Source organism: Bombina bombina, chromosome 5, assembly GCF_027579735.1.
Source record: "Bombina bombina isolate aBomBom1 chromosome 5, aBomBom1.pri, whole genome shotgun sequence".
In the NCBI taxonomy this organism is placed as follows: Eukaryota; Metazoa; Chordata; class Amphibia; order Anura; family Bombinatoridae; genus Bombina; species Bombina bombina.
The window spans coordinates 123174404-123201608 of record NC_069503.1 but is presented as its reverse complement, the minus strand read 5'-3'; the positions used below and the strand labels follow the sequence as shown (position 1 = coordinate 123201608).

The 27205-nt window shown below is 42.1% G+C and overlaps 1 protein-coding gene across 1 annotated transcript in view; it reads right to left on the bottom strand.

The window, feature by feature from the left end:
- Positions 1-27205, bottom strand: part of LOC128660060 (oocyte zinc finger protein XlCOF6) — an 86026-nt gene that overhangs the window by 1004 nt on the left and 57817 nt on the right. The window contains exons 3-6 of the mRNA XM_053713658.1: positions 15282-15383; positions 14425-14520; positions 13185-13298; positions 1-1569 (exon numbers count right to left, since the gene is read on the bottom strand). The exon at positions 1-1569 is cut by the window's left edge and continues 1004 nt beyond it. Coding sequence (XP_053569633.1) covers positions 1-1569; positions 13185-13298; positions 14425-14520; positions 15282-15383 — 1881 coding nt within the window. The remainder of the gene's footprint in view (positions 1570-13184; positions 13299-14424; positions 14521-15281; positions 15384-27205) is intronic.

The window sequence follows — 27205 nt, the reverse complement described above, 5'->3', positions numbered from 1 at the left end:
CTGTATGAATCCTCTGGTGATTCCGAAGCGTTGATTTTTCTGCAAAACATTTTCCACATTCTGTACAAGGGAATGGTTTCTCCCCTGTGTGGATCCTTTCATGAGATATGAGACACCTCTTATAAGTAAAACATTTCCCACATTCTGTACACATAAATGGTTTCTCTCCTGTATGGATCATTTGGTGTACAAGTAGACTTGACATCTTTGCAAAACTTTTTCTACAATCTGTACATGTGTATGGTTTCTCTCCTGTATGAACCCTTTTGTGATCTCGGAGAATTGTCCTCTCTCTAAAACGTTTTCCACATTCTGAACAAGCAAATGGCCTTTCAGTTTTGTGGACCCTTTTATGAGTACGGAGACCTTTCATGTCTGTGAAACATTTTCCACATTCTGTACAAATGAATGGTCTCTCACCTGTGTGGATCCTTTCATGGGAAATTAAACTCTTCTTGTCTATGAAGGATTTCCCACAATTTGTACATGTGAAAGGCTTTATTCCTGTGTGAATCTTTTGGTGGCTTACAAGGACTGACTTGAGTGTAAACCTTTTCCCACATTCTGTACATGGCAAGGGTTTTATCCCAGTGTGAATTGTTTTGTGGCTTTGGAGAACGGACCCCCATGCAAAACATTTACCACAATCCTTACAAGTGTATGGTTTCTCCCCTGTGTGGATTCTTTCATGACGTCGGAGGTAACTCTTTTGTATGAAATTTTTCCCACACTTAGTACATCTGTATGGCTTATCTGAGGTGTGAATCTTTTTGTGTTTTTTCAAGCTTGATTTATCTGTAAAACTTCTTCCACATTCATTACATACAAAAGGCTTCACCCCTGTATGACCCAATAGGTGTTTTTGGAGACTTGGTTTGTGCTTAAATCTTTTTCCGCATTCTGTACATGTGAATGGTTGCTCCCCTGTGTGGCTCCTCTCATGATGTATAAGATGACCCTTTTCTATAAAACATTTTTCACATTCTGTACATTTGAAAGGCTTCTCCCCTCTATGAAGCATTTGGTGTCTTAGGAGAGTTCCCATACGTGCAAATTTGTTTCCACATTCTGGACAAGTGAATGGTCTCTCCCCTGTGTGAACTATTTTATGACTTTTGAGAGCACCTTTTTTGGCAAAACATTTCCCACACTCCGTACAAGCAAAAGGCTTCTCCCCTGTGTGAATTATTTGGTGATTTCGGAGATGTGAGTGATATGCAAAGCTTTTCCCACATTCTGTACAAATAAATGATTTATCTGCTTTGCAAACCTTTGGATAGGACTGAACACTTTCCTTTTGTGTTAAACTGTTGGAACACTGAACAAAGATAATAGGGCTACCCACTGTGGTCACCGCTTGGTGAGATAAGATGTGAAGGCTTTGTATTTGTTGCAAGTCATGATTAGTATTTGTGTTCGCTGGGTATCCTCCAACAGTAATGTGTAATACAGCTGGAGACACAGTCAAAGATTGGTAACGTTCATTTGTATTCAGTATGATTGGGCTGTGCGGAATCAGTCTAGTTTTTGCAGTTCCCTGGTTTGGTTGTACAACATTTAAGATGTTTTCTACCAAGAAACAAAAAGGTGAAAATTATATGTTTATACACATGATTTTGTTAATCACATTTCTACTAAAAAAACAGCTAAAAAGGAACATTAAACACCATTAGATTGTAATATAAAATGTTTCATTACAAGTAGCAAAAAAACCCAAGAACAAAACCTGTCTGAACGTGCCTGTGTCACTCTCTGTAACAATCATTGTTGAAGTGGAAGCAGCGTGTGGTTCAGCCTAACGGAGGAAGGGGGCGAGGTTCACTACACTACAGCTGGGGAGAGATGGGGCACTATGCTATGGAGCAAACTCGGCTGGACTGGGGTGGAGGACCCCATGCTACAGAAAAAGGGGAGCTTAAAGGGGGAAGAGTAAGGAGGCCGCTACACTACAGACAAATAAATAAAAAAATAAAGAGTTAATTTGTTACTGACAGTCAGTCTGCTAGCAACAAAGATGGTGGCTAGCAGTGAAATGGGGAAGGGTTAGAGAGCTGTTTGGGGTGGGGGGAGTCAGGGAGGTAAGTGGGAGAGGAGGATTCCATTCACTACCGAAATACAAATTTAAAAAAACAACAACAAAAAAACCATAATAATATCCCTAAACTGCATACTGGCAAACTGTCTACCAGTACTTAAGATAGTGGTGACCAGTGGGAGGTGAGGGAGGCAAGAGAGCTGTTTGGGACAGATTAGGTAGGGTTCATGGGGTGGGAGGTAATCTCTACACTAAAGCTAAAATAAACCTTACAAGCTACCTGATTAAGCCATGCTGGGAATTTCAGAAGTGTGGTGCGCAGCTGCAATTAGCAGCATTCTAATTGCCAAAAACAACGGCAAAGCCATATATGTCTGCTATTTCTGAACAAAGGGGATCACAGAGAAGCTTTTACAACCATTTGTCTTATGACTGCAGTAGTTGTATCTTAATCATTTCAGAGAGAAACACAAAGTTTGCATTTTTTAATATGATTGTATTTGGTGGCCAAATACTGGCATCAAATATTTCAAAATGGGCCTAGATCAATACCTTGGGTTGTCTTCTTTAGAAATATATACACTTTTGGGGGGTAATTTTGAGAATATGCATAGCCTTCCTGTACAGATATGGTGTCTGCCACAGTGTTGTTCTACAGAAAAGTCTGTCATTTTGGAAGCCCTGCCATCATATTTGTAAAGGCAAATTCATACAATTGTTGTACACTGTGATCCTCTTTGGCAGGTTTGGAACACAGAGGAGGAACAGACATGATGCAGATGGGGCACAGACTTAATTGAGCCCCCCCCCCCGTAGCAACAACACTACTGACTGCCCGGCCAGGTGGGCCTCCTACATATGTAGGTCCGGTCTCAATTGTGTCCTCTGAGACACCTGTAGCCACTACACTGGTTAGAGTTACAAGGATCTTGATAAGTTCAGATAGGGTTAATCACTGAGGGGAAGTTGTTGATTACAATTGGACATTATTAATGAGATCTTGTTCTCCCCTTTAATGTGTTCAAAGGGTGCATTTTTACCTGCTGGAGTGTATTTAATTGTTGTTTACCATAATTTTGTTATTAGAAATAACTACTTTTACCAATTGTATTTCCACTGATATTAAAATATCAGTAACACATATTTTCAGTGTAGAAAAACTACGCAGACCGGAAACAAAAGCATCTATTAATCTGTCAGTGAGCGGTAAAACAGGGAAAGAGAGATTTTCTATCTGAAATAGCTTTTTGTGCTTCCTCATTCCCCATTAAAAAATAGCATTTCATTACCTGACTTACGGCTAGATTACGAGTTGTGCGTTAGGGTAAAAAAGCAGCGTTAAGAGGTCCTAACGCTGCTTTTTTACGCCCACTGGTATTACGAGTCTTGAAGGATTAGGGGCACCGCACACTTCTTTGGCCTTACAGCAAAACGACTTACGTAAACCTTGTAAAGTCTTTTTTCTATGGGACTTCCATAGTGCTGGTATTATGAGTCTGTCCTGGAAGGCCAAAAAGTGAGCGGTACACCCTACCCAGTCAAGAGTCCTAACACATTTAAAAGTCAGTAGTTAAGAGTTTTATGGTACAACGCCATAGCATAAAACTCATAACTAAAGTGCTAAAAAGTACACTAACACCCATAAACTACCTATTAACCCCTAAACCGAGGCCCTCCCGCATCGCAAATACTAAAATAAAACTATTAACCCCTAATCTGCTGCCCCAACATCGCCGACACCTACATTATATTTATTAACCCCTAATCTGCAGTCACTAATGTCGCCGCCACCTACCTACACTTATTAACTCCTAATCTGCCGCCGACACTATAATAAACATATTAACTCCTAAACCGCTGCACTCCCGCCTCGCAAACATTAGTTAAATAGTATTAACCCCTAATCTGCCGGCCCTAACATCACCGCCACTTACCTACATTTATGAACCCCTAATCTGCCGCCCCCAACGTCGCCGCCACTATATTAAAGTTATTAACCCCTAAACCTAAGTCTAACCCTAAACCTAACACCCCCTAACTTAAATATAATTTAAATAAATCTAAATAAATATTCCTATCATTAACTAAATTCCTATTTAAAACTAAATACTTACCTGTAAAATAAACCCTAAGATAGCTACAATATAACTAATAGTTACATTGTAGCTAACTTAGGATTTATTTTTATTTTACAGGCAAGTTTGTATTTATTTTAACTAGGTAGAATAGTTAATAAATAGTTATTCACTATTTAATAACTACCTAGCTAAAATAAATACAAATTTACCTGTAAAATAAAACCTAACCTAAGTTACACTAACACCTAACACTACACTATAATTAAATAAATTAAATACAATTGCCTAAATTAAAGTACAAAAAAACAAAACACTAAATTACAGAAAATAATAAACAAATTACAGAAATTTAAACTAATTACACCTAATCTAATAGCCCTATTAAAATAATAAAAGGCCCCCCAAAATAAAAAAAATTCTAGCCTAAACTAAACTACCAAGAGCCCTTAAAAGGGCCTTTTCGGGGCATTGCCAAAGTAATCAGCTCTTTTAACTGTAAAAAAAAATACAAACAACCCCCCCAACAGTAAAACCCACCACCCACACAACCAACCCCCCAAATAAAATACTAGCTAAAAAAAAACTAAGCTCCCCATTGCCATGTTAAGGGCATTTGGATGGGCATTGCCCTTAAAAAGTAAATTGTAAAAGTATGCTTACCTGATAAATTAATTTCTTCTATGGTACGACGAGTCCACGGATTCAACCTTTACTTGTGGGATATTATCCTCCTGCTATCAGGAAGTGGCAAAGAGCACCACAGCAGAGCTGTCTATATAGCTCCTCCCTTAGCTCCACCCCCCAGTCATTCGACCGAAGGTACAGGAAGAAAAAGGAGAAACTAAAAGGTGCAGAGGTGACTGAAGTTTAAAATAAAAAAATATAATCTGTCTTAAAATGACAGGGCGGGCCATGGACTCATCGTACCATAGAAGAAATTAATTTATCAGGTAAGCATAAATTTACTTTTCTTCTATAAAGGTACGAAGAGTCCACGGATTCATCCTTTACTTGTGGGATACAATACCAAAGCTACAGGACACGGATGAACAGGAGGGACAAGACAGGTGGCTAAACAGAAGGCACCACTGCTTGAAGAACTTTTCTCCCAAAAATAGCTTTTGAAGAAGCAAAAGTATCACATTTGTAAAATTTGGAAAAGGTATGAAGCGAAGACCAAGTCGCAGCCTTACAAATCTGTTCAACAGAAGCATAATTTTTAAAAGCCCATGTGGAAGCCACCGCTCTAGTAGAGTGAGCTGTAATTCTTTCAGGAGGCTGCTGTCCAGCAGTCTCGTATGCCAAACGGATGATGCTTTTCAGCCAAAAAAAAAAAAAAAAAAAGAGGTAGCCGTAGCTTTTTGACCTCTACGTTTTCCAGAATAGACAACAAACAAAGAAGATGTTTGACGGAAATCTTTGGTCGCTTGCCAGTAAAACTTCAAAGCACGAACCAAGTTGTGCAACAGACGCTCCTTCTTAGAGGAAGGATTAGGACACAGAGAAGGAACAATAATCTCCTGATTAATATTCTTATTAGTAACAACCTTAGGAAGGAATCCAGGTTTGGTACGCAAAACCACCTTAGCATGGAAAACAAGATAAGGTAAGTCGCATTGCAGATAGTTCAGAAACTCTTCGAGCCGAAGAGATAGCAACTAAAAACAGAACTTTCCAAGATAGAAGCTTAATATCTATGGAATGCATAGGTTCAAACAGAACCCCTTGAAGAACTAAGAACTAAATTCAAACTCCATGGCAGAGCAACAGGTTTAAACACAGGCTTGATTCTAACTAAAGCCTGACAGAACGACTGAACGTCTAGAACATCTGCCAGACGCTTGTGTAGTAAAATTGACAAAGCAGATATCTGTCCCTTTAAGGAACTAGCTGATAGCCCCTTCTCCAATCCTTCTTGGAGAAAGGACAAAATCCTAGGAATCCTGATCTTACTCCATGAGTAGCCTTTGGATTCGCACCAATAAAGATATTTACGCCATATCTTCTGATAAATTTTCCTAGTGACAGGCTTTCGAGCCTGAATCAAGGTATCTATGACCGACTCAGAGAATCAGATAAAATCAAGCGTTCAATCTCCAGGCAGTCAGCCGCAGAGAAACTAGATTTGGATGCTGGAACGGACCTTGAATCAGAAGGTCCTGTCTCAGTGGCAGAGTCCATGGTGGAAGAGATGACATCTCCACCAGGTCTGCATACCAAGTCCTGCGTGGCCATGCAGGTGCTATCAAAATCACTGAAGCTCTCTCCTGTTTGATTCTGGCAATTAAACGAGGAAGGAGAGGAAATGGTGGAAACACATAAGCCAGGTTGAACAACCAGGGTACTGCTAGAGCATCTATCAGTACTGCTTGAGGATCCCTTGATCTGGACCCGTAACAAGGAAGTTTGGCGTTCTGACGAGACGCCATCAGATCCAATTCCGGTGTGCCCCATTGATGAATCAATTGTGCAAACACCTCCGGATGGAGTTCCCACTCCCCCCCCGGATGAAAAGTCTGACGACTTAGAAAATCCGCTTCCCAGTTCTCCACTCCTGGGATATAGATTGCTGATAGATGGCAAGAGTGAGTCTCTGCCCATCAAATTATTTTGGTAACCTATCATCGCTAGAGAACTCTTTGTTCCCCCCTGATGATTGATATATGCTACATTCGTGATATTGTCCGACTGGAATCTTATGAATCTGGCCGAAGCCAGCTGAGGCCACGCCTGAAGCACGTTGAATATCGCTCTCAGTTCTAGAATATTGATCGGTAGCAGAGCCTCCTCCTGAGTCCACACACCCTGTGCTTTCAGGGAATTCCAGACTGCACCCCAGCCCAATAGGCTGGCGTCCGTCGTCACTATGACCCATGCTGGCCTGCGGAAACACATTCCCTGGGACAGATGATCCTGTGACAACCACCAAAGAAGAGAGTCTCTGGTCTCTTGATCCAGATTTATCTGAGGAGATAAATCTGCATAATCCCCATTCCACTGTCTGAGCATGCATAGTTGCAGTGGTCTGAGATGCAAGCGAGCAAACGGAACTATGTCCATTGCCGCTACCATTAGTCCGATTACCTCCATACACTGAGCCACTGACGGCCGAGGAATGGAATGAAGATCTAGTCAGGTGGATAAAATCTTTGATTTCCTGACCTCTGTCAGAAAAATTTTCATGTCCACCGAATCTATCAGAGTTCCCAGGAATGGACTCTTGTGAGAGGGATAAGTGAACTCTTTTTTACGTTCACCTTCCACCCGTGAGATCTTAGAAAAGCCAACACGATGTCCGTGTGAGATTTGGCTAGTTGGTAAGTTGACGCCTGAATTAAGATATCGTCCAGATAAGGCGCCACTGCTATGCCCCGCGGCCTTAGAACCGCCAAAAGGGACCCTAGCACTTTTGTGAAAATTCTGGGAGCTGTGGCCAACCCAAAGGGAAGAGCCACAAACTGGTAATGCTTGTCCAGGAAGGCGAACCTGAGGAACTGGTGATGATCTTTGTGGATAGGGATGTGTAGATACGCATCCTTTAAGTCCACGGTGGTCATATATTGACCTTCCTGGATCATTGGTAAAATAGTCCGAATGGTCTCCATCTTGAAGGATGGGACTCTGAGGAATTTGTTTAGGATCTTGAGATCTAAAATTGGTCTGAAGGTTCCCTCTTTCTTGGGAACCACAAACAGATTGGAGTAAAACACCTGTCCCTGTTCTGTTTTCGGAACTGGGCAGATCACTCCCATGGTAAGAACGCCTCTCTTTTTGTCTGGTTTACAGACAATTGAGAAAGATGGAATCTCCCCGTTGGAGGAGAATCTTTGAAATCTAGAAGATACCCCTGGGTTACGATTTCTAACGCCCAGGAGTCCTGAACGTCTCTTGCCCAAGCCTGAGCAAAGAGAGAAAGTCTGCCCCCTACTAGATCCGGTCCCGGATCAGGGGCTACCCCTTCATGCTGTCTTGGTGGCAGCAGCAGGCTTCTTGGCCTGTTTACCTTTGTTCCTAGTCTGGTTAGGTCTCCAGACCGGCTTGGATTGAGCAAAATTCCCCTCTTGTTTTGCAGCAGGGGAAGAGGTAGAGGGACCACCTTTGAAGTTTCGAAAGGAATGAAAATTATTTTGTTTGGTCCTCTTCTTATTTGTCTTATCCCGAGGAAGGGCATGGCCTTTTCCTCCAGTGATGTCTGAAATGATCTCTTTCAGTTCAGGCCCGAATAGGGTCTTACCTTTGAAAGGGATGGCTAAAAGCTTAGTTTTTGATGACACATCAGCAGACCAGGACTTAAGCCATAATGCTCTACGGGCTAAAATGGCAAAACCTGAATTTTTTGCCGCTAATTTAGCCAGTTCAAAAGCGGCATCTGTAATGAAAGAATTAGCTAGCTTGAGAGCCCTAATTCTATCCAGAATATCATCCAATGGGGTCTCAACCTGAAGAGCCTCCTCCAGAGCCTCGAACCAAAAAGCAGCTGCAGTAGTTACAGGAACAATGCACGCTATAGGTTGCAGAAGAAAACCCTGATGAATAAATATTTTCTTTAGGAGACCCTCTAATTTTTTATCCATAGGATCTTTGAAAGCACAACTGTCCTCAATAGGTATAGTTGTACGCTTAGCCAGGGTAGAAATAGCTCCCTCCACCTTAGGGACCGTCTGCCATGAGTCCCGCATGGTGTCTGATATGGGAAACATTTTCTTAAAAGTAGGAGGGGGCGAGAACGGAATACCTGGTCTATCCCTCTCCTTAGTAACAATGTCCGAAATCCTCTTAGGGACCGGAAAAACATCAGTGTAGGCAGGAACCTCTAGATATCTGTCCATTTTACACAATTTCTCTGGAACTAAAATAGGGTCACAATCATCCAGAGTCGCTAAAACCTCCCTTAGTAATAAGCGGAGGTGTTCTAGTTTAAATTTAAAAGGCGTCATATCTGAGTCTGTCTGAGGGAACATCTTTCCTGAATCAGAAATCTCTCCCTCAGACAGCAAATCCCTCACCCCCAACTCAGAACATTGTGAGGGTACATCGGATATGGCTAATAAAGCGTCAGAGGGCTCAGCATTTACTCTCACACCAGACCTACTGCGCTTCCCCTGCAACCCAGGCAGCTTAGATAAAACCTCTGTGAGGGTAGTATTCATAACTGCGGCCATATCTTGCAGGGTGAAAGAATTAGACGCACTAGAAGTACTTGGCGTCGCTTGTGCGGGCGTTAATGGTTGTGACACTTGGGGAGAATTAGATGGCATAACCCGATTCCCTTCCGACTGAGAATAATCCTGCAACATACTTTTATTAGCTAAAACATGTTCTTTGCAATTTATTGCCCTTTCAGTGAATGAGGGACACATTTTAAGTGGGGGTTCCACAATGGCTTCTAAACACATTGAACATTGGCTTTCCTCAATGTCAGACATGTTGAACAGGCTAGTAATGACCACAAAAAACCTTGAAAACACTTTATTTAGTGAAAAAAATAATCTTAAAAAACGGTACTGCGCCTTTAAGAGAAAAAAAAGCATACACGTTCTGCAAAACTGCTTTAAAATACACCAATCCTTTCAATTTTTTGATATGATATACAAATAATGCAGCTGAGATTGCCCCACAAAGAAAGGAACAGTTAACCCTTTACTGTGCAAAACCGGATCGTTAATAAGGCCTAAATCCGGACAAAAACACCCCATGCACTCAGGGGTTGGAAAAATGGAGTTAAAGCTTCGATTTGGCCCAAAACCTCCACAAGGGCCCACCGGAGTTGGAGCTAGCTGCTTGCTCTGCAATTACAACTGCGCAACTGAGGCACGAAAATAGGCCCCGCCCATCTCACTCAATGTTTTTACAGCCTAAAGGAACCGCACCAGAGCACACATTCAAACTCAGTGTCAACCATTTTTTATTAGCCCTTTATGCAAGCTTAGTAATACCCCTCTATATCTTTTAGGATTACTGCTTACCCTCTCCCTCATGGGGATACTGTCAGCCAATTCTGAAATACTACAGTCTCTCCAGAATAAAATGACTGAACATACCTCACTGCTTATAGCATGAAAGGGTTCCTCACACTGAAGTTTCTTGTACTCCTCAGCCATTCTGTAGGAACTGCTCTGGATCTTAGTGACAAATGCCAAGATCATCAGCCTCCAGGCAGAAGTCTTCATCCATCTGCTGCCTGAGAGTAAATAGTACACACCGGTACCATTTAAAATAAAAAACTCTTGCTTGAAGAAATAAAAAAACTAATATTTTATCGCCTCTTTCACTTTACCCTTCCTAGTACTTAGAATAGGCAAAGAGAATGACTGGGGGTGGAGCTAAGGGAGGAGCTATATATCGTCGTACCTTATAGAAGAAAGGGCAGTTAGCTCTTTTGCCGCCCAAACCCTAATCTAAAAAATAAAACCCACCTAATACACCCTTAAAAAAAACCTTACACTTACCCCCTAAAGATCGACTTACCGGTAGACGTCTTCATCCAAGCCGGGCGAAGTGGTCCTCCAGACGGGCAGAAGTCTTCATCCAGACGGCATCTTCTATCTTCATCATTCCGGCGCGGAGCGGGTCCATCTTCAAGACATCCGACGCGGAGCATCCTCTTCATCAGACGACTAAAACAGAATGAAGGTACCTTTAAGTGAAGTCATCCAAGATGGCGTCCCTTAGATTCCGATTGGAACAGCCTGATTGGAACAGCCAATAGAATCCGAGCTCAATCCTATTGGCTGATTAAATCAGCCAATAGGATTGAACTTTAATCCTATTGGCTGATTGCATCAGCCAATAGGATTTTTTCTACCTTAATTCCGATTGGCTGATAGAATTCTATCAACCAATCGGAATATAAGGGACACCATCTTGGATGACGTCACTTAAAGGTACCTTCATTCTATTTTAATCGTCTGATGAAGAGGATGCTCCGCGTCGGATGTCTTGAAGATGGACCCGGCTCCGCGCCGGAAGGATGAAGATAGAAGATGCCGTCTGGATGAAGACTTCTGCCCGTCTGGAGGACCACTTTGCACGGCTTGGATGAAGACGTCTACTGGTAAGTCGATCTTCAGGGGGTTAGTGTTAGGTTTTTTTTAAGGGTGTATTGGGTGGGTTTTATTTTTTAGATTAGGGTTTGGGCGGCAAAAGAGCTAACTGCCCTTTTAAGGGCAATGCCCATCCAAATGCCCTTTTCAGGGCAATGGGGAGCTTAGTTTTTTTTTAGCTAGTATTTTATTTGGGGGGTTGGTTGTGTGGGGTTGTTTGTATTTTATTTATTTTTTACAGGTAAAAGAGCTGATTACTTTGGGGCAATGCCCCGCAAAAGGCCCTTTTAAGGGCTATTGGTAGTTTAGGCTAGGGTTTTTTTTATTTTGAGGGGGGCTTTTTTTATTTTAATAGGGCTATTAGATTAGGTGTAATTAGTTTAAATTTCTGTAATTTGTTTATTATTTTCTGTAATTTAGTGGGGTTTTTTGTACTTTAGCTAATTTAATTTAGGTAATTGTATTTCATTTAGTTAATTTATTTAATTATAGTGTAGTGTTAGGTGTTAGTGTAACTTAGGTTAGATTTTATTTTACAGGTACTTTTGTATTTATTTTAGCTAGGTAGTTATTAAATAGTTAGTATAGTTATTAAATAGTTATTACCTAGTTAAAATAAATACAAACTTGCCTGTAAAATAAAAAATAAATCCAAAGCTAGCTACAATGTAACTATTAGTTATATTGTAGCTAGTTTAGGGTTTATTTTACAAGTAAGTATGCTTTTAAATAAGAATAATTTAGTTAATGATCGGAATATTTATTTAGATTTATTTAAATTATATTTAAAGTTAGGGGGTGTTAGGGTTAGACTTAGGTTTAGGGGTTAATAAATTTAGAATAGTGGCGGCGACGTTGGGGACGGCAGATTAGGGGTTAATAAATATAATGTAGGTGTTTGCGATGTTGGGGGCAGCAGATTAGGGGTTAACTATAATGTAGGTGGCGGCGGTGTCCGGAGCGGCAGATTAGGGGTTAATAATATAATGTAGGTGTCGGTGATGTCGGGGGCGGCCCATTAGGGGTTAATAAGTGTAAGATTAGGGGTGTTTAGACTCTGGGTTCATGTTAGGGTGTTGGGTGTAGACATAACTTATTTCCCCATAGCAATCAATGGGGCTGCGTTAGGGAGCTTTACGCTGCTTTTTTGCAGGTGTTAGACTTTTTTTCAGCCGGCTCTCTCCGTTGATTCCTATAGGGAAATCGTGCATGAGCACGTTACACCAGCTCACCGCCAACTTAAACAGTGCTGGTATTGGAGTGCAGTAATGAGCAAAATTTTGCTCTACGCTCACTTCTTGCCTTTTAACAACGGGTTTGTAAAAACTCGTAATACCAGCGCTGTAGGTAAGTGAGCGGTGAGTGAAAACTGCTCGTTAGCACCGCACAGCCTCTAATGCAAAACTTGTAATCTAGGTGATAGATAAGGTTAGCAGGCCTGTTTACTTGAAGGCTCAGCCCATTGTCATGGGCATGTACTGGTTCTAATGTGCAAACTAGCTACTTCAAATACAAAAATAAACGACAAAGAAACAATTTCCCATGTAGAGCAGTGAATAGAGGTCTGGGGGTGAGTAACTGACATCAGCTGAGATCTCAGGGAGTCAGGAGAGAGCAGTGAATAAATGTCTGGGGGTGAGTAACTGATGTCAGCTGAGATCTCAGGGAGTAAGGAGAGAGCAGTGAATAGAGGTCTGGGGGTGAGTAACTGACATCAGCTGAGATCTCAGGGAGTCAGGAGAGAGCAGTGAATAAATGTCTGGGGGTGAGTAACTGATGTCAGCTGAGATCTCAGGGAGTAAGGAGAGAGCAGTGAATAGAGGTCTGGGGGTGAGTAACCGACATCTGCTGTTTTATATGTTGCAGAAGGGAAACAATCTAAAATAAGGTCTATCTCAGAGACTACACTTCAGAGGTGACAATATTTTAGTAATTTTGTTTTCATTGGAGAATCAGCAAATACGATTTAAACAGAAAGTTTTGCTAAGATAACATTAGAGTTCATGAATAAAAGTATACGATTCTCACCATTATCTGTGGGTTTATCAGTCACATGATTTGTTTTGGTCACATGATCCTTAGTATCTGGCTCTTTTGGTTCTGACTTCACCTCTAAACTCTCTGGTAGAACCACAGGAAAACCTATAGACAAAGAATAAAAGCCCACCATGTATTGCAGCCAATAGGGGATCATCTTGTCATATCCTACTGTAATATTGATATAATAGATACAATTCTTATGTCACATCATCACATTGCACCAGCCTTGCTCGATCTATTAGCCAGTCGGTTTAAGATCAAGACCAGCTCTAATCAAACATGGCTACTCATGGTAGACCCAGTTATTTCAATCATTAACGAGTATCACAAAAAGAAACCACAACATTCAAATCTATGCAAGTCCAATGTGCAAAATCGTAATATTCAGGTAGCTTTTGTTTTTATTTTACTTTTTTTAATGGTTTCCAATCCCTTACAAGTATTTGTTTTAAGCCTGGCAAACTACAAATTATATAAAGGTTTTTTTTTTCTTGCATTTAAGATTGGGACAATTTCAAATGACCAAGGTTTTCTAACTCCCTACACCATCACACTCAATATATGTGGAAACAGGACAACTAAACCAGGTAGATAATTGAATATTTATTGTGGAAGAGGAAGAGGCTAAAGACTTTATTATATAATTTTATATTATGGTAATTATGCCAAGTTATGGATTCTGTGAACCCATCAGAGCATTTAGCGACTGATCTCAGCATATTTTTTTATAAATAGTAGTGACAAACAGATCCAAACTGTGTTATATTGTCTGACTTATGACAGGTAAAGTGCTTCAAGTAGGGAGAGATTGAAATTAGAGAGTCTTCATTTTATTTTAATATTTATGTTTGTAGGGTCGAAATGACCGTGCTCTCCTTAACCTCATAAAAAGAGATGAAGTCTTAACAGACAAACTCATGAGGGTGTAGGTGCCTGGTTGCTGCAGGAGTGACCATCACTTAGGTTGGAAATATAAATCACAGATCAGCAATAGATTAGTAAGAGATGGGAACAATGGTTAGACAAGATCGGACAGTTTGGGAGATTATGGGGTAAAAGTGCTGCTGAAGATGACAAAGTAACCAGCCCAATGAGATGGGACAATTCTATGAGAACATTAGGAGAAACACTGGAAATGAGAGACAAAATGGGGATACGAGAGAAGGGAAAAGGAGGGAGTCTGAGCAAGACAGGAAGAAAAGAACGACAATAAAAATAAGATTCTCACTGTGAATTGAATTTGTATGAGTTACATGATCGCTTGTATGTGGCTCTTCTTCTTCTGACTTTACCTCGGAGCTCTCTGTTACAACCACTGTAAAATCTGCCAAGAAGAAATAAAAAAAAAAAAACAACAAAAAAAACAATGTGGCAACAAAAAGAGTGAAAATATACCAAGTGATGGTATAAAAGTAAATTCCTGATGGTGTCATAGTCTTTAGGTCTTCTTTTTTGTCTGTCTTTACCTGGTTATACCTGTTTTGAAACTTTCTCACGTCAAGGGTCAATGTGTACTTAACCCTTTAGCAGCAGAGCTATTTACTACCCATGTGCTGAGCTGTTTTAGAGTCTTTAGATGCTGTTTACATTACAAACCCTACTATAGGTCATTTCAGAGAGAAGCCCACACACAATAATACTGGGGGAGTTTCCCCCGCAGACCCAATAGATCCAAACGATTCCGTATTTTATGAATGTATCATGACATGTGATAAACCTACATAAAAAGTTGTAAAATTTAGTGTGTGTGTTTATTTTTTTTCCAGCACTCTACAATACAAAGAAGGGGTTATCCTCATAAATATAGGCCTTTGGGTATATGTACAAAACTTTGACGATCATGGGAGCCCGTATGTGTAGATCAACTTAAATAAATGAACATTTATTCATACCAGGTGATCCCTATTACCAAAGTGATCAGCTGACTTTTAAACATACATTGGAGCTTTATGACTTCATTCTAAAAAGACGGCTTCTGGGATTTAAAATTCTGGGTCTTGGGAGTTTCTATGCCTTTTGATGGCCTATTATAAGTGCCTAGAGGACCCCTCATTAAAAATCAGAACAAGATTACAAAATACTCACTGTCAGCAGTAAATGTATCTATTTCAGTCTTTATAGTGGCCACATGATCCTCAGTGTCAGGCTCTTCCTTCTCTGATTTCACCACTAAACTCGCCGGATAAGCTGGAACATTACAGGGAAAAAAACATAAATTATGCTTACCAGATAATTTCATTTCTTTCTGTATAAGAAGAGTCCATGGCTTCATTCCTTACTGTTGGGAAATACTGAACCTGGCCACCAGGAGGAGGAAAAGACATCCCAGTCAAAGGCTTAAATACCTCTCCCACTTCCCCTATCCCCCAGTCATTCTGCCGAGGGAACAAGGAACAGTAGGAGAAATATCACAGTATAAAAGGTGCCAGAAGAAAATATAATTTAGGGGGCCACCCATCGGAGAACACGGACGGGGGCCGTGGACTCTCCTTATACAGAAGGAAATTTAATTATCTGGTAAGCATAATTTATGTTTTCCTTCTTAATATAAGGAGAGTCCATGGCTTCATTCCTTACTGTTGGGAAACTTATACCGAAGCTCTAGAGGACACTGAATGATAACGGGAGGGACAAAAAGAGAGGCAGACCCTAAACTGAGGGCACCACAGCCTGCAAAACCTCTCCCCCGAAGGCTGCTTCAGCTGAAGCAAAAACATCAAACTTGTAAAATTTGGAAAAAGTATGTAAGGAGGACCAGGTAGCTGCCTTACAAATCTGATCCATAAAGGCCTCATTCTTAAAGGGATAGTCTAGGCCAAAATAAACTTTCATGATTCAGATAGAGCATGTAATTTTAAACAATTTTGCAATTTACTTTTATCACCAATTTTGTTTTGTTCTCTTGGTATTCTTAGTTGAATGCTTAACCTAGGAGGTTCATATGCTAATTTCTTAGACCTTGAAGGCCACCTCTTTTCAGAATGCATTTTAACAGTTTTTCACCACTAGAGGGTGTTAGTTCACGTACAGTATTTCATATAGATAACACTGTACTCGTGAAGTTATCTGGGAGAAGGCACTGATTGGCTAGACTGCAAGTCTGTCAAAAGAACTGAAATAAAGGGGCAGTTTGCAGAGGCTTAGATACAAGATAATCACAGAGGTTAAAAGTATATTATTATAACTGTGTTGTTTATGCAAAACTGGGGAATTGGTAATAAAGGGAGTATCTATCTTTTAAAACAATAAAAATTCTGGTGTAGACTGTCCCTTTAAAGACCCAAGAGGAAGCCACTGCTCTAGTAGAATGAGCCGTAATTCTCCGAGGAGGTTTATGTCCCGCTGTTTCATAAGTTAAACGGATAACACTCCTCAACCAAAAGGACAAGGAAGTCTAAGAGACCCTCTGACCCTTACCTTTCCTAGAATAGGCAACAAACAAGGAAGAAGTTTGTCTAAAATCATTAGTAGCGGCTTTTGGTGTGCGGGGCGACTGGAGAGCAGCAACAGAATGGAGTTCCGCAACTTCTCACCAATATTTCCCACAAAGGTTACTTTTCTGGTCGCCCCCGTACTCCTATCTTGCTAGATAAAAGTGGACTTAACTGTCAGTTCATTCTAGCCGAATCACGCAATGCAGGCAAACGGCAGAGGTGCGAAAAGACGCCATCTTGGACAAGAGACTTCGACAAGCTCACTCATGGCCCGTATCTCGCCTGAGATTACAAAGTGGCACAACGACACTACTGGGCGAGAGGAGGGGACATTTAAAAGGAGCCACAGCTACTATTTTTGGCCACAGCATCTAAGGGGATAAGTGCTGTAGGGGTAAAACGGATGCCATGCTAGAACATAGCATCACAGCAACAGTCCCTATATCTTTAAACAGTCTCACAAGAGGCATACTGGTATCCAATATCTATCTGTGACACGTTTTGGAGGAGTCGGGGAGAGGGTTAAAAGAAACTACCTACTGTATCACAGGTACTACCCTTCCTATATTAAGTAGACTCCTGCTTATGCAACACATCTTTGACTGCACCTGCACAGATCATAGCTGGGTGTTATTAACATTTGGTTTATTTGCCCAAAAACAGCCAAACCTGGCTTAACATAGCACAACCTACCTTACCTGTTTGCTCACATATACGCTAGTATTGTGCCAAAAACAACCGGCTACTTAATCCCTTGTCATAATAAAGATAGCTGCTTGGCGCGGATGGCACAGAGTTTGTATTAGTCCTGGGCTGTGGCTTTGCAGGGTGAAATAAGTGAGATCAGTAATCCCTGCTACATATTTTTTACATAAAAAAACTTTCTAGCTCACACTCCCAATCTTTTACAGGATTTATTACATTGCCTGTTTTCCTCCATGTGCTCATGTTGAGACTGTTTTCATTATCAAGATTTTGTATGAGCCATCAGAACCACCTAATGATCTAGATGCAGTATGGCAGCCAAAGAGAGAGATAACAACCAAACACAAATCTTTTCTTTCTTTGCTCTATGAAAGTTAACAAATATGTCCTAAGGCTGTCTCCGCCTAAAAAAGATGCCATGACTCACAGATCTAGAGCACAAGATAAGAAGCTAAAACTTAATGCTGAAATTCATATGGCAAATCCTTCACAAATGGAAGATGGAAGCAGGTCTCCAGGGGACCTTAGTTCTTTACTCCAGGAACTGAAAGCTTTTTTCCTACCAAAAAAGGACTATCTGTATCACTTGACTATGTTTTGCCACGCAATGTATATGTTTTGGTTTTTTTTATACATGTGGTGATACTTTTGATGCCTCTTTTATCAAGAGGTATATATACTTCACAGCACAACGCAAAATGCTGCTGTCGAGAGACTTCTCTAAGTCTCAGTTATATGTTAAATTTTATTGACCTAAGTTTGTTTAACAGTGCACGCACAACACAATTATTTTGTTATTTAGGCTCTATAAGCTATTGTTTTTTGAGGATCTGGCGCTTTCTTATATTACTCACAGCGCCAGGTTTCACAAGGCATATAAGCCTTTGTTTCTCAACGTTTACACTTAATCTACAAAGTAGTCCATTAGTTACCTGTTATTGTATCTATAGTGGGTCGCAGTTATGCGGTTTCTATTATTTAGACACCCAATTCAATCTAACTTTCAATTTTTGCACTAAATCCTCTCTCTTATTTGAGACAATTAAGATACTGACCTTTCATTTTGGAGGCAGATATATAATGATGCTTACCACACTGCCTTCTCTTATCCTAAATACTCTTTATATACCGGTTTTAAAGAAACACAAAAATATCCATCTCCATACAACTACAGACTACACCCTCCAAAAATAACCTTTCCTTGTGCTTCTATAGTCAATTTCATTGTTTGTACTCATCTGGATTTGTGGATTTTCTTTTCCTGTTGAGATGTGAAGCTACTATCCAGATGTTAGTGCCTTACAGTGATTGTATTATCTTGTTATGGTTCATTATAACTTTCTCACTTCAATTCATTGCCCTGGATGCCTGCGGTTTCGCCCTCCACAGATCTCGAATACGGGAATGCCATCCTCCTATATCATCTAACAGTACGTTCCTTTCCCCACCCTATCCATTTTTTAAGCCCAATGATATCCCATACTGTGTGGCCTTTATCTCCCCCAAAACTATACACTTGGAAACACTGAGAATTGATAGGCGGATATTTGCAAACAGAGAGGATATTAACTATCAAATACAAGTTCCTTATTTAGATAATTTCAGTAAATCTGATACCCTGAAGATTCCCATTACAATATTTTCTACCACTACTGCTAGCGCCATACAATTCAGCACAACACTATTAATATATTATGGCTTTACACCTTAAGGTAAACTCCTGGAACGTACGGGGTATAACATCTCCTGGCAAGTGAAGTATGATCTTACAACACTTAAAAACACTACATACAGATTTAGTGCTGCTTCAGGAAACTAAGTTGACTGCGGAGGAACATGAAAAGTTTAAATCCCGGTGGGTGGGTCAGATATTATATTCTCCTACTGAAGGCAGAAATTAGAGGGGTTGCCATTTTGGCGAGAAAGTGCCTCTCAATATCCTTTTCACGGGTTGAGGCAGATCAGAAAGGTAGATTCATCATAGCCCTACTACATGTCAACACCTCCACTTATACCATCTGCAACGTATATGCCCCTAATGAACACTGTCCCACTTTTTGGGCAACACTAATAGCAAAACTAATCACACTGCCCCCCATAATTATAGGGGGGTGATTTTAATTTGGCACAAGCATTACCCCTGGATAGGTTTAAAGATCCTGCTATGTCCAGCACCTCAAAGAAACACATAGCTAGATACACTAGAGAAGTGACTCTGATCAAGTCCTTTAAGGAAACTCTGGATCTAGTAGATATTTGGAGGGTGCAAAACCTGGTTAAGAGAGATTAACTTGTCTCTCCAAAACGTATAGCACTTTGTAAAGAATTGCCTATTTTTTAACTTCTGCTGTGATAACACCTCAGATACATCTCCCATCCATAGGACAAATAATCTCAGACCATGTTTCAATTCATCTTCTACTTCAACCACTCCCCATTAAAGCTCCAGAAAAGAAAAAAAAATATGCTTACCTGATAATTTCCTTTTCTTCTGATAGAAAGAGTCCACAGCTGCATTCATTAATTTTGGGAAATAAGAACCTGGCCACCAGGAGGAGGCAAAGACACAGGCCAAATACTTAAATACTCCTCCTACTCCCCTCACCCCCCAGTCATTCTGCAGAGGAACAAGAAACAGACGAAATATCAGGGTGAAAGGTGCCAGAAGAATAAATAACGACGCCCCACATAAAAAATACAGGTGGGGAGCTGTGGACTCTTTCCATCAGAAGAAAACAGAATTTATGCTTACCTGATAAATTACTTTCTCCAGCGGTGTGTCCGGTCCACGGCGTCATCCATTACTTGTGGGAATATTCTCTTCCCCAACAGGAAATGGCAAAGAGCACAGCAAAAGCTGTCCATATAGCCCCTCCTCAGGCTCCGCCCCCCAGTCATTCGACCGACGGTTAGGAGAAAAAAAAGGAGAAACTATAGGGTGCCGTGGTGACTGTAGTGTATAGAGAAAGAAATTTTTCAAACCTGATTAAAAAACCAGGGCGGGCCGTGGACCGGACACACCGTTGGAGAAAGTAATTTATCAGGTAAGCATAAATTCTGTTTTCTCCAACATTGGTGTGTCCGGTCCACGGCGTCATCCATTACTTGTGGGAACCAATACCAAAGCTTTAGGACACGGATGAAGGGAGGGAGCAAATCAGGTTACCTAAAAACGGAAGGCACCACGGCTTGCAAAACCTTTCTCCCAAAAACAGCCTCCGAAGAAGCAAAAGTATCAAATTTGTAAAATTTGGCAAAAGTGTGCAGAGAAGACCAAGTCGCTGCCTTACATATCTGATCAACAGAAGCCTCGTTCTTGAAGGCCCATGTGGAAGCCACAGCCCTAGTGGAGTGAGCTGTGATTCGTTCAGGAGGCTGCCGTCCGGCAGTCTCATAAGTCAATCGGATAATGCTTTTCAGCCAGAAAGAAAGAGGTAGCAGTAGCTTTTTGTCCTCTCCTCTTACCAGAGTAAACGACAAACAAAGATGAGGTTTGTCTAAAATCCTTAGTTGCTTCTAAATAGAACTTTAAAGCACGAACTACATCTAAATTGTGCAACAAACGTTCCTTCTTTGAAACTGGATTCGGACACAGAGAAGGAACAACTATTTCCTGGTTAATATTCCTGTTGGAAACAACTTTCAGAAGAAAAACGGGCTTAGTACGCAAAACGACCTTATCTGAATGGAACACCAGATAGGGTGGATTACACTGCAAAGCAGATAATTCAGAAACTCTTCTAGCAGAAGAAATAGCAACCAAAAACAGAACTTTCCAAGATAGTAACTTGATATCTATGGAATACAAAGGTTCAAACGGAACCCCTTGAAGAACTGAAAGAACTAAATTTAGACTCCAAGGAGGAGTCATGGGTCTGTAAACAGGCTTGATTCTGACCAAGGCCTGTACAAAAGCTTGTACATCTGGCACAGCTGCCAGTCGTTTGTGTAACAAGACAGATAAAGCAGAAATCTGTCCTTTTAGAGAACTCGCTGACAATCCCTTATCCAAACCTTCTTGGAGAAAGGAGAGGATCTTAGGAATTTTAATCTTACTCCAGGAGAATCCCTTGGATTCACACCAACAGATATATTTTTTCCATATTTTATGGTAAATCTTTCTAGTCACAGGTTTTCTGGCTTGGACCAGAGTATTTATCATTGAATTTGAAAACCCACGCTTGGATAAAATCAAGCGTTCAATTTCCAAGCAGTCAGCTGCAGAAAGACTAGATTTGGATGTTCGAATGGACCTTGTACTAGAAGATCCTGTCTCAAAGGTAGCTTCCATGGTGGAGCCGATGACATATTCACCAGGTCTGCATACCAAGTCCTGCGTGGCCACGCAGGAGCTATCAGAATCACTGAGGCCTTCTCCTGTTTGATCCTGGCTACGAGCCTGGGAAGGAGAGGGAACGGTGGAAACACATAAGCTAGGTTGAACGACCAAGGCGCCACTAATGCATCCACTAGAGTCGCCTTGGGATCCCTGGATCTGGACCCGTAGCAAGGAACCTTGAAGTTCTGACGAGACGCCATCAGATCCATGTCTGGAATGCCCCATAATTGAGTCAACTGGGCAAATACCTCCGGGTGGAGTTCCCACTCCCCCGGATGGAAAGTCTGACGACTCAGATAATCCGCCTCCCAGTTGTCTACCCCTGGGATGTGAATTGCAGATAGATGGCAGGAGTGATCCTCCGCCCATTTGATGATCTTGGATACCTCTCTCATCGCCAAGGAACTCTTTGTTCCTCCCTGATGGTTGATGTAAGCTACAGTCGTCATGTTGTCTGACTGGAATCTTATGAATCCGGCCTTCGCTAGTTGAGGCCAAGCCCGGAGAGCATTGAATATCGCTCTCAGTTCCAGGATGTTTATCGGGAGAAGAGACTCTTCCCGAGACCATAGACCCTGAGCTTTCAGGGAATCCCAGACCGCGCCCCAGCCTAATAGACTGGCGTCGGTCGTGACAATGACCCACTCTGGTCTGCGGAAACTCATTCCCTGAGACAGGTGATCCTGGGTCCACCACCAACAGAGTGAGTCTCTGGTCATCTGGTCTACTTGAATCTTTGGAGACAAGTCTGCATAGTCCCCATTCCACTGATTGAGCATGCACAGTTGTAATGGTCTTAGATGAATTCGAGCAAAAGGAACCATGTCCATTGCTGCAACCATCAACCCTACTACTTCCATGCACTGAGCTATGGAAGGCTGCAGAATAGAGTGAAGAACTTGACAAGCGTTTAGAAGCTTTGACTTTCTGACTTCTGTCAGGAAGATCTTCATTTCTAAAGAATCTATTATTGTTCCCAAAAAGGGAACTCTTGTTGACGGAGACAGGGAACTCTTTTCTACGTTCACCTTCCACCCGTGAGATCTGAGAAAGGCTAGAACAATGTCTGTATGAGCCTTTGCCTTGGAAAGAGAAGACGCTTGAATTAGAATGTCGTCTAGATAAGGTGCCACTGCAATGCCCCTCGGTCTTAGAACCGCCAGAAGGGACCCTAGCACCTTTGTGAAAATTCTGGGAGCAGTGGCTAAACCGAATGGAAGAGCCACGAACTGATAATGTTTGTCCAGAAAGGCGAACCGTAGGAACCGATGATGATCTTTGTGGATAGGAATATGTAGGTACGCATCCTTTAAATCCACGGTAGTCATATATTGACCCTCCTGGATTGTAGGTAAAATTGTTCGAATGGTTTCCATTTTGAACGATGGAACTCTGAGAAATTTGTTTAGAATTTTTAAATCCAGAATTGGTCTGAAAGTTCCCTCTTTTTTGGGGACTACAAACAGGTTTGAGTAAAACCCCTGACCTTGTTCCACAGCTGGAACCGAGTGTATCACTCCCATCTTTAACAGGTCTTCTACACAATGTAAGAATGCCTGTCTCTTTATTTGGTTTGAAGATAAGCGAGACATGTGGAACCTTCCCCTTGGGGGTAGTTCCTTGAATTCTAGAAGATAACCCTGAGAGACTATTTCTAGTGCCCAGGGATCCAGAACATCTCTTGCCCAAGCCTGAGCAAAGAGAGAGAGAGTCTGCCCCCTACTAGATCCGGTCCCGGATCGGGGGGCTACCCCTTCATGCTGTTTTGGTAGCAGCAGCAGGCTTCTTGGCCTGTTTACCCTTGTTCCAGCCTTGCATTGGTTTCCAAGCTGGTTTAGTCTGGGAAGCCTTACCCTCTTGTCTAGAGGCTGCAGAGTTAGAAGCCGGTCCGTTCCTGAAATTGCGAAAGGAACGAAAAACAGAATTTATGTTTACCTGATAAATTACTTTCTCCAACGGTGTGTCCGGTCCACGGCGTCATCCTTACTTGTGGGATATTCTCTTCCCCAACAGGAAATGGCAAAGAGCCCAGCAAAGCTGGTCACATGATCCCTCCTAGGCTCCGCCTACCCCAGTCATTCGACCGACGTTAAGGAGGAATATTTGCATAGGAGAAACCATATGATACCGTGGTGACTGTAGTTAAAGAAAATAAAATATCAGACCTGATTAAAAAACCAGGGCGGGCCGTGGACCGGACACACCGTTGGAGAAAGTAATTTATCAGGTAAACATAAATTCTGTTTTCTCCAACATAGGTGTGTCCGGTCCACGGCGTCATCCTTACTTGTGGGAACCAATACCAAAGCTTTAGGACACAGGTGAAGGGAGGGAGCAAATCAGGTCACCGAAATGGAAGGCACCACGGCTTGCAAAACCTTTCTCCCAAAAATAGCCTCAGAAGAAGCAAAAGTATCAAACTTGTAAAATTTGGTAAAAGTGTGCAGTGAAGACCAAGTCGCTGCCCTACATATCTGATCAACAGAAGCCTCGTTCTTGAAGGCCCATGTGGAAGCCACAGCCCTAGTGGAATGAGCTGTGATTCTTTCGGGAGGCTGCCGTCCGGCAGTCTCGTAAGCCAATCTGATGATGCTTTTAATCCAAAAAGAGAGAGAGGTAGAAGTTGCTTTTTGACCTCTCCTTTTACCGGAATAAACAACAAACAAGGAAGATGTTTGTCTAAAATCCTTTGTAGCATCTAAATAGAATTTTAGAGCGCGAACAACATCCAAATTGTGCAACAAACGTTCCTTCTTCGAAACTGGTTTCGGACACAGAGAAGGTACGATAATCTCCTGGTTAATGTTTTTGTTAGAAACAACTTTTGGAAGAAAACCAGGTTTAGTACGTAAGACCACCTTATCTGCATGGAACACCAGATAAGGAGGAGAACACTGCAGAGCAGATAATTCTGAAACTCTTCGAGCAGAAGAAATTGCAACCAAAAACAAAACTTTCCAAGATAATAACTTAATATCAACGGAATGTAAGGGTTCAAACGGAACCCCCTGAAGAACTGAAAGAACTAAGTTGAGACTCCAAGGAGGAGTCAAAGGTTTGTAAACAGGCTTGATTCTGACCAGAGCCTGAACAAAGGCTTGAACATCTGGCACAGCTGCCAGCTTTTTGTGAAGTAACACAGACAAGGCAGAAATCTGTCCCTTCAGGGAACTTGCAGATAATCCTTTTTCCAATCCTTCTTGAAGGAAGGATAGAATCTTAGGAATCTTAACCTTGTCCCAAGAGAATCCTTTAGATTCACACCAACAGATATATTTTTTCCAAATTTTGTGGTAAATCTTTCTAGTTACAGGCTTTCTGGCCTGAACAAGAGTATCGATAACAGAATCTGAGAACCCTCGCTTCGATAAGATCAAGCGTTCAATCTCCAAGCAGTCAGCTGGAGTGAGACCAGATTCGGATGTTCGAACGGACCCTGAACAAGAAGGTCTCGTCTCAAAGGTAGCTTCCAGGGTGGAGCCGATGACATATTCACCAGATCTGCATACCAAGTCCTGCGTGGCCACGCAGGAGCTATCAAGATCACCGACGCCCTCTCCTGATTGATCCTGGCTACCAGCCTGGGGATGAGAGGAAACGGCGGGAACACATAAGCTAGTTTGAAGGTCCAAGGTGCTACTAGTGCATCCACTAGAGCCGCCTTGGGATCCCTGGATCTGGACCCGTAGCAAGGAACTTTGAAGTTCTGACGAGAAGCCATCAGATCCATGTCTGGAATGCCCCACAGTTGAGTGACTTGGGCAAAGATTTCCGGATGGAGTTCCCACTCCCCCGGATGCAATGTCTGACGACTCAGAAAATCCGCTTCCCAATTTTCCACTCCTGGGATGTGGATAGCAGACAGGTGGCAGGAGTGAGACTCCGCCCATAGAATGATTTTGGTCACTTCTTCCATCGCTAGGGAACTCCTTGTTCCCCCCTGATGGTTGATGTACGCAACAGTTGTCATGTTGTCTGATTGAAACCGTATGAACTTGGTCCTCGCTAGCTGAGGCCAAGCTTTGAGAGCATTGAATATCGCTCTCAGTTCCAGAATATTTATCGGTAGAAGAGATTCTTCCCGAGACCAAAGACCCTGAGCTTTCAGGGATCCCCAGACCGCGCCCCAGTCCATCAGACTGGCGTCGGTCGTGACAATGACCCACTCTGGTCTGCGGAAGGTCATCCCTTGTGACAGGTTGTCCAGGGACAGCCACCAACGGAGTGAGTCTCTGGTCCTCTGATTTACTTGTATCTTCGGAGACAAGTCTGTATAGTCCCCATTCCACTGACTGAGCATGCACAGATGTAATGGTCTTAGATGAATGCGCGCAAAAGGAACTATGTCCATTGCCGCTACCATCAAACCTATCACTTCCATGCACTGCGCTATGGAAGGAAGAGGAACGGAAGGAAGTATCCGACAAGAGTCTAGAAGTTTTGTTTTTCTGGCTTCTGTCAGAAAAATCCTCATTTCTAAGGAGTCTATTATTGTTCCCAAGAAGGGAACCCTTGTTGACGGAGATAGAGAACTCTTTTCCACGTTCACTTTCCATCCGTGAGATCTGAGAAAGGCCAGGACAATGTCCGTGTGAGCCTTTGCTTGAGGAAGGGACGACGCTTGAATCAGAATGTCGTCCAAGTAAGGTACTACGGCAATGCCCCTTGGTCTTAGCACAGCTAGAAGGGACCCTAGTACCTTTGTGAAAATCCTTGGAGCAGTGGCTAATCCGAAAGGAAGCGCCACGAACTGGTAATGCTTGTCCAGGAATGCGAACCTTAGGAACCGATGATGTTCCTTGTGGATAGGAATATGTAGATACGCATCCTTTAAATCCACCGTGGTCATGAATTGACCTTCCTGGATGGAAGGAAGAATTGTTCGAATGGTTTCCATCTTGAACGATGGAACCTTGAGAAACTTGTTTAAGATCTTGAGATCTAAGATTGGTCTGAACGTTCCCTCTTTTTTGGGAACTATGAACAGATTGGAGTAGAACCCCATCCCTTGTTCTCCTAATGGAACAGGATGAATCACTCCCATTTTTAACAGGTCTTCTACACAATGTAAGAATGCCTGTCTTTTTATGTGGTCTGAAGACAACTGAGACCTGTGGAACCTCCCCCTTGGGGGAAGCCCCTTGAACTCCAGAAAATAACCTTGGGAGACTATTTCTAGCGCCCAAGGATCCAGAACATCTCTTGCCCAAGCCTGAGCGAAGAGAGAGAGTCTGCCCCCCACCAGATCCGGTCCCGGATCGGGGGCCAACATTTCATGCTGTCTTGGTAGCAGTGGCAGGTTTCTTGGCCTGCTTTCCCTTGTTCCAGCCTTGCATTGGTCTCCAAGCTGGCTTGGCTTGAGAAGTATTACCCTCTTGCTTAGAGGACGTAGCACTTTGGGCTGGTCCGTTTCTACGAAAGGGACGAAAATTAGGTTTATTTTTGGCCTTGAAAGGCCGATCCTGAGGAAGGGCGTGGCCCTTACCCCCAGTGATATCAGAGATAATCTCTTTCAAGTCAGGGCCAAACAG